This window comes from Mugil cephalus, chromosome 4, assembly GCF_022458985.1.
Source record: "Mugil cephalus isolate CIBA_MC_2020 chromosome 4, CIBA_Mcephalus_1.1, whole genome shotgun sequence".
In the NCBI taxonomy this organism is placed as follows: domain Eukaryota; kingdom Metazoa; phylum Chordata; class Actinopteri; order Mugiliformes; family Mugilidae; genus Mugil; species Mugil cephalus.
In genome coordinates, this window is record NC_061773.1 from 3,169,816 (window position 1) to 3,181,181 (window position 11,366).

General features: G+C 38.7%; 1 protein-coding gene across 1 annotated transcript; it reads right to left on the bottom strand.

Moving 5' to 3' along the window:
• Positions 1-636: 636 nt before the first annotated feature.
• On the bottom strand, positions 637-6,607 carry psma5 (proteasome 20S subunit alpha 5). The gene is made up of 10 exons (XM_047584183.1): positions 6,489-6,607; positions 6,119-6,169; positions 5,672-5,738; positions 5,428-5,554; positions 3,743-3,810; positions 3,553-3,660; positions 2,354-2,412; positions 2,157-2,259; positions 1,102-1,188; positions 637-1,026 (listed from the first exon to the last, which is right to left on the bottom strand). The coding sequence occupies exons 2-10, from the start codon at positions 6,145-6,147 to the stop codon at positions 949-951; spliced, it is 726 nt and encodes a 241-aa protein (XP_047440139.1). The 5' UTR covers positions 6,148-6,169; positions 6,489-6,607; the 3' UTR covers positions 637-948.
• Positions 6,608-11,366: the final 4,759 nt, after the last annotated feature.

The following is an 11,366-nucleotide window of genomic DNA, read 5'->3' on the forward strand; positions in this document are numbered from 1 at the left end:
TACTTTATTCAGTCAACATTATTATTATATATATTTTTTAAATAATAGATAACTACTCATCAGTTTTGTGGTTGCATATGTGACATGTAGACTTAACACAAGTTCCCAAATTAACACCACATACAAACAGTTTCATATACTTACTCCATATGAGCTGGGTTATGCTTAAGGTTTTTCCTTTCCACTGTAGCCCTCAGGCTGCTCTGGAGGTGGCAGGCCGGTTTTTGTAAAGCGTCTTGAGACAATTTCTATTGTTATTGGCGCTATACAAATAAAACTGAATTGAATTGAATTAATATTTATATTTATGATCCGGTTCAATGTTGAACTAAATTAGTTGAACAGGAACATTGAACAGGATCATAAATATAAATATTAATGTTTATATTCAATTATGTATAATTCACTAAATATAAGCAAATATAAAACAAAGTTATAAATCACTACTAATATGGCAGAATTTAAGCTGAGATATTGTTCAGGCAAACTTGTGACTTGTTTTTTTAACCAGCAACAAATGCACAAATCATTTTGGATCATTGCATAGTTTAGTCTCAAACTGTTGATCAATGTTTCGTGCCCTTGTGCCCATTACAGAGCACAAACTGAAAAAAAAAAAAAAAAAACAAGAGTACATCACTTTCTGAATACAAGAGTTTAATCGAAGTACTGATTCGTAACAAAAAATGCACCCCCGCCCCCACCCATATTTTTTTTTCTTCCTGCCGCTCAGTTGTAAGAACTGGTCAGAACCCTATACAGAGATGTTCAGACACTGGGGGACAAGAACTAAATTGGCACATTGCAAACAGAAACCTTGTGGCGATCAAAACAAAAACTTTTGAACGCAACAAGATCAACAATGTGCTGTTGGAAAGTTGTGACATCCGGCCCCCGTCTTCTCTCCTTGCCAGCCCAAAACTCCAACCAAGACCAAGTCTGTCTGCTTTAGATGTCCTTGATTACATCCTCCAGCTCCTCTTTGGAATACATGTGGAAGGTCTTGCCAGGCTCTACTGTTGCCAGCTATGGAAGAGACAGGGATGTAAAATGTCTACTTAAACGTATTCAAAGTAAATCAGTATTCAAGAAGATACAAACCTCAATGTTGGTGGCGTTGAGTTTCTCCTCCATCACTTGCTTCAGAATGGTGAGAGACGACTTGATGGCCTCTTTTAATGTCATGGACTGTGGGGGACACAGAAAAGGTACAACTCTTCATTCCTCTTTAAATAACTTACAAACAAAATCGTGGGTTGTTTTTCTGACACCTGCCACTAGTGACAGGACTTAAGTAAGGCAGATCAACAATATATCAAAATTATATTTATAGAATATACATCACTAACACACATAACATATTTTTGTCAGAAATATTTTTCTTTGTACATGGCTTTCAAGTTTCTACAGCCTCATCTAGGACACACTCAGCTGTAACTTTTGACAGAGTGGCACCAAACAAGCCTAAATTACTCTGCGCAGATGTATAGACAAGGCTTCTTCAGCATTTACATGGGAGTGTGTAATCTTATCCTTATCTGATTTTGAACAAACTAAAGATTTATACAGCATTTCATCAGCATCTGAAGTCATGGCTCTTCTTTCCGTTCCTTTCCTGTGGCCATGGCCAAAGCAACTGTGCCAATATTTTCCAAGAGTGTGCCTTGAGTGTGATTTCCTGGTTTCCTAAGATGGAAACCAGGAAACAGGTCTGGAAAACCCCTGTTAAAGCAGGATACTCTTGGCAGTTGATGCAACTATGTGAGATTCCCTCACTAATTAAGTATATGCAACAAAGTGAATGTGTTGTAGCTGGAGAAAAGAAAAGAGACAACAAAAAAACTAGACTGATTTTAAGACAGACTCATCCTGTAATTTTTCATGCTCCAGTAGACTTTTGAAATATCTGACACTCAACACCTATCTGTGGTAAATCTTCATTGACACAGCCTCCAACATCAATTAAAGGGCTGTTATGATACATCTTATTGTACACCTGGGACACAACTAGACAGTTCTGTGATAAAAATATAAGAAAATAATTTTTAATCATAATCAGGAATAAATTACACAATGTGTAATATAGTCATTGCATCCCTTATGTGGGAGGTATGTACCCATTCAGTGGTTAAATATCATTTTGTAGTGTCCACTACCTTGTGGTAAACCTCTTGCAGAGAACTCTGTGCTCCTTCAGACGCGGAACCGATGGCCCGAGCATCACACTGCACAAAAGTTCCTGATGGGTCCATGTGGTAGCTGGATTACACACAAACCAAAGCATCGGTGTAAAGAAAAGTATCAAGTAAACATCTTAACATCTTTTAAATGTTACACATTTATGTTTACTTACAGCTGGGGTCCTTTTTCGTCAACTCCCCCAAACAGGAGAGCAACGCCAAAGGGTCGACTCTGCAGAAAATATAGCGCAGGGCAAGAAATCAGAGACTGAAAATAATCCTTTTTTTTTTTTTCTGTTTTAACCTATTTTTCATGCTATATATTTTATCCGCCGCTGCTACATATATACTAGGGTTGGGCAGTCTTTCAAAAGCAATAGTATCAGTTTCAATATTATTAAAGTCATTAAAAAAATTGCAGTGCACTTATATAGAAGATAAGGATTAAATATAAGATATAATTAATTCACTGCCTAAAAATGATTCTATGTCCACTGTCGGTGTGTGTGCGGCGCATTCTGCGCAAAAACTGTTCTGGATGGTCAGGTTAATTTAATTGTTTGACTGTTGTATTTGCACTTCTAAAACTGTTGCTAATAAAAGTTGTTAATACTGTGCACATTATGTTGTTATTGTTTCATCATTAGTGTTTGGTTTTCAGTTTCTGAACAGTGTAGGCACAAGCAAACAGTTTGGTGATGCTGTCTGGCCCGTCCGCGGCGCGTTTCGTGAGCGTCGTTTATTTGGTCCGTCCCGCACTCAACTTCAAAACCTATCAGGAACGTTTCAGAAGCGAGCGTTTAGCCCGCCAGACTTTGTTTACTTGCTCAGATTTGCCCATTTTCCCGGTGTATGTTCTTCTAAACGTGCTCCGACATGTGTAAATATGCTACGTAGTTGATAAGTTTCACTTTTGTCTGGTTTTACAACCGGCAGTTTGCACAGGGTATTTTATTTTGAAAATCCACCGGATTCTCTTTGTTTTTTCTGTGTCTGGTTCCGCCCACTTGAGGTGGTCTGTGTAAATTGACGCGTGCTTCATAATTTTTAATTAGTCACGGTAATACTGTATACCACAGTCAAATGTGGAGACGGTATGAAGGTATCAAAATTTGGATACCGCCCAATCCTAATATATACACACACATATATATACACACACACACACACATATACATTCAATTCTTTTGTAAATTGTACCTTTTAAACTATTTTGTATACTTTGTGTCAACACTGAAAAGGACAACCTCTCCAAACACCTTATACAGTGTATAATGACAATAAAAGGCATTCTATTCTATAGCTCATGAAAGTTTTCTTGGACACCACCACGACTCTGAACTCTGAAAAGCTGTTTGGCTGCATGACTGACCATGGCACCAGGGTCCGCGTCTTCTTCTCCAAATTGCAGGGCCAGGTTGGACACAGCTTGAGTCACACTCTCCACTGTCATTGTTTCATTGTAGGTAAACCAGTGGTTCTGAAGAAAAGGGTAGCTAGTTTACTGATGTTTCCTCGTGTTCAGCATACTGCATAAATTACATCATGCTTAAAATTCATACTTGTGTTTCCACTCTCGCTTTGTCAATGAGAGTCTTAGCATCAGCTATCAAGCCGCTCATGGCACAACCTAAGAGGTGAAAAGAAAGAAAATTAAGCTTCGGCATATCCTTCAGTCTTGAGCAATGACCTGCACAGACAAACTGAGAGAAATCTGATGTGTATTTATATTACCCGGTGGAATAGTAAATATTCGCCTAACATTCACTATGATAAAACTTTGTATTTAGGCAGTTTGAAAGTAACAGCTCCCAACAATGTAACAACGTGAAGATTCAAGCATTTTCTTGTAATGGAAATATACAAATCTGTAAACTTAAATTACACCTAAACTCTCATAAATGTAAGCATTTTATAAGTGCGGCTGGAGCAAAGACAATCAATATTTAACATTTTGACAAAGTCAATTACTCCGTCATGAGTTACTTAAATGCTTTTTACACTTTACATTCTTTTATTCCTATGTAACACAGAAATCTTGAATTTCCAATGTATTATGTATTAAATACATTTGAAATAAAAGGAGGATATCTTCAAACATAATGGTGTAAATAGCTTTATATGCATAAATACACCAATGAAAATGTTATGTGTATATTAAAATCAAATTAATATAGGGTGTCTGCAGGTTTAAACAAGTGAAATTTAAGACACCATAATGGGTTAGAGTTAAGACTTAAGTATAAAGTATAAATAATAAGGAAAACCAGAGGCCCAGAATTCCTTTCAAAATAACAAAATTTATTGTCATTAAACTATCAACTCAGGACATTGCTGGGGTGGGCTCCACTACTACTAGGAACAGAAACATAATAGGCCGGGGTCAGAGGGGGTCATACTGAAAACTAAGCAGTAAATGGATGTAAGGATTTAAGATCTACAATTCAAAATGCGCTCGTTTTTGAGACTTTTTTTAAGGCCTTAAATTGGGATTATCAAATTTTAGACTTTTTAAGACTCCACGGAAACCCTGTCACATTCACTGTGAGAATCTTATGCTTTTAGAAAACAAGCAGCTCTCCAAGCACACGGTTTTTCAAATTATTGGCAGATTGTTCATTCAAAGTATCTTGGACAATTGGCCACAGTTCATTATATGAACTTAGTCACACCTGACACAAAGATGAGGATTCAGGGGCCCTTACCACCTGTTGCTCCATTTGTCACCCAGCATACATCTCTACTTCCAATATTGTTATCTTTAGAAGCTTTATGATGTCCTCTGATATCTACACTAATGCACACTGTGTTGTTTTTATATGTTTAGAATCCCAAATTTCCATTACACATTAAGCACTTGGCTATGTGATTGTATCTATGACATAAGTTTGTTTATCTTGTTTCTCCTGTTCTTCTTTTCTCTCTATCTTCTCTGTTTCTACCCGGCTGACTTTCAGCAGATGGGTCCCTCCATAAGAGCTGGGTTCTGCTCAAGGTTTCTTCCCGTTAAAAGGGAGTTTTTCTTTGCCACCGTCGTCCTCAGGCTGCTCTGGAGGTTGCAGGCTGGTTTTTGTGAAGCGTCTTGAGACAATTTGTATTGTTATTGCTGCTATACAAATAAAACTGAATTGAATTGAATTATACTTATGTTAACCAGCTGGACCACTGCCTCATTCGTGAGACAGTAACGCATGTAAGTTGATTGTAAAGATTTGAGATTTAACGAATCAGCTTGTATTCCACCTACCGATGTGACTGTCGATTTCCACAATCTTCTCAATGCTGTTGGGCTCCATCAGGGGAGAGGTGATCCTCTTCTCCACAGCCAGACACACCCCCTCTGATGTCTGGATACCAATGGCTGTAGAGCCCAACTAAGGGAGCAAGGTCAGACCAGAGAAAACTGATGAGCTTTTATCGAGAAACTTGTTGTCACGCTTGATATCCAACGAAACTTAGACAGTGTGAGAAGTCCAGCGTGTAACACTCACCTTTATCGCCTCTATGGCATATTCAACCTGGAACAATCTTCCTTCAGGTGAGAATGTATTCACACCTCTGGAGAACAGAAGTTTTTACATGTAATTAGTCAAAAACTTGCAAAAAAAAATAAAAAAAATGGTTGGGGAAAAAATGTAAACGACTATGGCATAAAAGTGACACTGAAATGATCAAATAACGGTATATCTTTGATGACGAAGTGTCTATTCCGAAAGTGAAAGCAACTGATTCCCCTAAGAATTGTTAGTTGCTAACTAGCTAACAGAAAAACAAAGGTTTAACAAGGATTAGACAAAAACGACGCTTTCAGGCTTTTCCGTGGCGTCAAATTATACAATGCACTGTGCGTACAACTTAAATTTTATTTACTTCGTAAGTTTAATCATTACTTTACAAAAGTGCTCAATAAATGACAAAGCAGTTTGTGCCAGACCCACCTGTCATATTCCGATCTGGTCAAAAACATCTTTTAACGTTTCACACAGGACCTGAAAAGACAATAGGTATTTATGTGAGACATGTGATCGATAAAAATGGAAAGAAATTCTGAAAAGTAAAGTGGAGATTTTGATTTTAAGTTTGCCGTGAAACCGGGTGAAAAGCTAACTAGAGTTAGCCGAGGTTCGGAGCAGGCGTGCTAGCTAACCTGCGTCCAGGAACAACTACACATAAAAAGCACACATGCGGAAAAAATAACTGACTGAATAACTGACTGAATAACTGACTTAATACAAGGGTGTCTAAAACAATACAGATGTACATTTGAGGATATTAGTCAAAATAAATCAACTTGAAAGACTAATTTACCTTCAGCAAAAAATCCTTGAATGAGTTCGCTTGTTTCAGGGGAAGCGTCTGGGGTGTAACATCCAAAGAAGACGGGAGAAAACACAACACTAACTGAGGTTCCGACTCCACGGCAACGTAGGGAAGCACCAGCAATTTTTTGGCAACGATGAGGAATTGCACCAATATAGCTGTATAGTGCTTTAAAATAAAACTCGTATTTTGTAATATATTGATTAAATTAAAGATAAGATAAAATAAAGTATCATTGTGGTGTGGAGAGTGAAAATGAGGTTATTCTAGTGCAAAACTAGACAGACAGACAGACAGACAGACAGACAGACAGACAGACAGACAGACAGACAGACAGACAGACAGATAGATAGATAGATAGATAGATAGATAGATAGATAGATAGATAGATAGATAGATAGATAGATAGAATATACATCACTAATCACACATAACATAACATATTTTTGTCAGAAATATTTTTCTTTGTACATGGCTTTCAAATTTCTACAGCCTCATCTAGGACACACTCAACTGTAACTTTTGACAGAGTGGCACCAAACAAGCCTAAATTAGTCTGCGCAGATGTATAGACAAGGCTTCTTCAGCATTTACATGGGAATGTGTAATCTTATCCTTATCTGATTTTGAACAAACTAAAGATTTCTACAACATTTCATAAGCATCTGAAGTCATGGCTCTTCTTTCCGTTCCTTTCCTGTGGCCATGGCCAAAGCAGCTGTGCCAATATTTTCCAAGAGTGTGCCTTGAGTGTGATTTCCTGGTTTCCTAAGATGGAAACCAGGAAACAGGTCTGGAAAACCCCTGTTAAAGCAGGATACTCTTGGCAGTTGATGCAACTATGTGAGATTCCCTCACTAATTAAGTATATGCAACAAAGTGAATGTGTTGTAGCTGGAGAAAAGAAAAGAGACAACAAATAACTAGACCGATTTTAAGACAGACTCATCCTGTAATTTTTCATGCTCCAGTAGACTTTTGAAATATCTCAACACCTATCTGTGGTAAATCTTCATTGACACCCTCCAACATCAATTAAAGGGCTGTTATGATACATCTTATTGTACACCTTGGACACAACTAGACATTATTAACTATTTTTAATCATATTTAGGAATGCAAAGCCAATACCGTGGTTACTCATATAGAAATGCTAATGTTTCTGTATGAGAAAATGGAAGATGCTATTGAGATGTTGAAACTTGGGGAGCAGATGGGAGCATGTGGGTAGAATGAATGGTACAATATTTGACACAGGTCAATGTGTCATCACAGACAGTAAGATGACCACCAGCAGCACTCATGCATCCTCAAACCATGATACTGCCTCCACCATTTTTGACAGTAGGTACTGTACATGCTGGAGATCATGCTTGGCCTGGCCTTCTGTGGACCCACACATTAGCAGGAGGAAGATAAAGCTGGAAACTGGACTCGTCTGACCACAGAATCTTGACTCCTGACTGTCCAGTTCTTGTGTGCTTGAGCCCAACAACGTCAGGTTAACCTCTCTCATTGATCAGGGGCTTCTTGACAGCCTTGTAGGACCTTAAGCCATGATCTAAAAGCCATGGTTCTGGTAAAAAATTGTAAAAATCATTTTTTTTTTTTTTTGCTTAGAATTGAGGTGGGATTTTTTGGTGCAATTTTTGTTTTACACATTGTTTATTGCACTAATGAACGTTAACAAAACAAAACATCAAATGGTCATTCAAGAAGAGTATCAAACATTGAGATTTCCTTAGAGTGTAGAGCATACAACAGTGCTCCTTTTCTAATGGTGCAGTGCGCTTCTCTTCTTAGAATATTAAAAACAAAGATGGATAGAGCTTTAAACACTGTAGCAACAATTAATATGACTTAAGGTAGGGTATATAAAGTAAAATTATCAGGTAATGAAGAAAAAAAAATAGTTTAGTAAGTAAAAAGTAAGTAAGTAAGCTGAGCCTAGGGCTGAAATGAAAGGACTGGCATATTTTACGTTTATGTTGACTAGTATACAGTATTTTTAGTATTTTATATAGTGTTTCTGATTCAAATTTCTGAAAATCAGCACAGTAGTGGGAGCATCATGTTGATGGGAAGCTTGTCAGCAACAAACCCTATATGGCAAGTAAAACTGCTTTATTTTACCCCTTTTTAAAAAAAAATTAATTGTATATTTTAAATTAATTCACAGTATTTTGTGGAAATCTGTTCAGAACATTTTAGTTGTTTAATTATTGATCAAGCTCAAGAGCCCTAACACGGAGATGCATTGCTTGCACCTCAAGCTCTTTATTTCATATTTCAACCTCCTTTATGCAGAGGGTTAGGCAGACTTCATCAGTGGACAAAGGAGTAATAGTGGATTGTTAATGCTCCACACCAGCAGCGGGCACGTCAGCAACCTCTGTCGCTTTTATAACACTCCAGCCCACCTCCACTAGCTTTTCACACAACACATGACGTAATTCTGCTTTCCGGAGACTATAACACACAGCAACATCATAGCAATTAGCCACAATTAACAAATCAGCTTTTCTTCATTTCAGTATTTTTTCCCAAGAAGGACTGCTCATAAAGTCATCTAATGAAAACTCCATTTCTAACTGCTAACCAGAAAAAAATACTTACCAAACTTACCTAAGCCAAAACACTTAAAGAATCTCGGATGAACCCCCAATTTATGTTGCGCCCCGTCTAGGGGTCTAGGACGTAACATACAAAAAGGCCCCCATCTTACCCAACTCCCAAGCAGCCACAAGGAACAAAAGTATATTAAATGTGAATCAAGGAAAATGGATTTATTTGACACATTAAAGAAATATATAAACCATAAACCAACTTTGGAGTGAACCCATGCCAAAATAACAAACCGAAGGAATTTACCTAGAAAACAACCTAAATCCAACCTAACAGAGACAAAAGAAAATACAAATTCCTCCCTACCTCAACTTATCCAAAAACAAGAGAAAAGGGAACAACAAAAATAGTGGTTCACTCCTACTAATCTTGAAACATAAAGTAAATCCAAAGGCCAAGGGTTACAAAGGTACATGGTGGTGGCCAGCTGGGAGGTGAGAAGGATGAGAAGCTTGCTGATGGTCGTCATCTTGGATTTTTAAACATCTCCCTCTCCGCTGGATATCCAATAGGAAATCAACTTAGAACCCCCAGCCAATCCCACGTCGGCTATGGCACACACCAATCTGCATAAACAGAGATGGGAAGGAAAAGAAAAACAAGGAGCACCCACTCCCACCAAATTAATAATACAACCTCCGTCGTAACAATAGACACTGTAGATGGGTAGATATCAGGATAGAATGGAGTAAAGTCCTCCCAGCCCTCAGTGATGTCACATTCTTTAAGAGACTCACTGATAGTGTCGCAGTCCTATAGTACCTCAGCATTCCGGAGGGTAAACAAAAGCTCACAGATTCAAGCTCAAGCTTGCTCAAGCTCAAGCTTGTCCTGAAAAGAGATGTTTTCAAGATGCAATCCTAGTCTGAGTGAAATGGCAAGACAACCCCCGGAAGAGGACACTCCTCCTACTACTGTGGACACAATTCGCCCAGTCATGGATTCTTTCTTCAGATGGATTGAACCCAAGCAGTGGGCACGTTTGCTCTCAGGAAACCCTGACGAAACCAGGTACGTGCTGGCGGAGCTGACATTATGGTGCTCATTACAAAATCAATGGTGGCAGAAGTCCCAAGGAGAGGAGTCAAGCCTTGGGATGACCTGTTGTCCAGTTTCGAGGACGCACTACCTCAAGCTTTTTCTTAAGCTCTGGACCTTCCACACGAGGTTTGCTGGGAAACCTCAAACTCTTTAAGGAGCATCATGTTCAGAAAAATAGGAGCAACGTGTGTCAACTCCATGCACCTTAGCATTTACCCTATGACTCCATAGAGATGGTACACCACCACTATCCTAACATTGAATGAAATGGTTGCTTGCATCATTAAAATGCTACAAGAGTGCACCAAGAAGAAGCAACTGATGTTCAAACATCAACCACTGCAGCTGGAACTCGGCCTGGACCAAGAGACAAGACACTTTGAAGAAGACCAAGAAGAGTCTATCAAAAGTGATGTCTCAGACACTTTGGAAGAAAAACCTACTCCAGCATTTCTGACAAGCAGGATTAAGAGCTTCTTCAAAAAGTCACTTCACAAAGCGTCACTTCCTGCACCAACACAGACGCCCCATGTTACAGAGGTCACCACTGTGGACGCCTTTGTGCCTCTAGACAACATTGGAAGAAATATTTGTGAGCAGCATTGCAGAGAACCTGATTTCTTGGGCCCTTAAAAAGTCCAAGAGGACCTGTGCTGCAGATACTCTAGATACAATGCACCAGCGGCTGTTCAACAAACTCTGAGAGCCAAGGTTTTAACATTAACCTGGACAAGCTCAAGGACATGGACAAGGCCATTTTGAAAGACATCTGCAAAAGGTTGCACTTCCCCAAATCAGCTTTGTGGACTCCTATGATCTATTGAGGTCCACAAATGGAAGACATCATCATGTCACCTTTTAAAGCAGTTGAAGAGACAATCAGAGGAACGTGGCATCATAGAGTTGTTTGCAGCAATAGGGAGAACTTTCAACAACCCTTCAGTCAGCCCCACAGTGCTGGTGTTTTAAAGCTGAACATCAGTGGAGCACTGGGACGCCTACGAATAGGTTGGGACTAAGCTCGTATCGTCATCTCGATGGACAATGGTACCTCTTGATAGCTAAGGTAAGGTAAGATAAGGTAGTACTTTACTGAACCCCATCAAATTTTACAGCAGCACAACAGTGACCAGAAAGAAATTTTAGAATTGATGAAATTACAACAACATTAAACAGGACAACAGGCAACAAAAAGAACAG

Bases quoted from the DNA above. Each gene is read 5' to 3' on its own strand.
- psma5 (XM_047584183.1), bottom strand. From the start codon at position 6,147: ATGTTTTTGACCAGATCGGAATATGACAG. The intron at 1,189-2,156 runs GTAGTGGACACT...TGTCCCCCACAG, and splicing joins TGCAAGAGGTTTACCACAAG to TCCATGACATTAAAAGAGGC. The intron at 1,027-1,101 runs GTTTGTATCTTC...TCTCTTCCATAG, and splicing joins TCAACGCCACCAACATTGAG to CTGGCAACAGTAGAGCCTGG.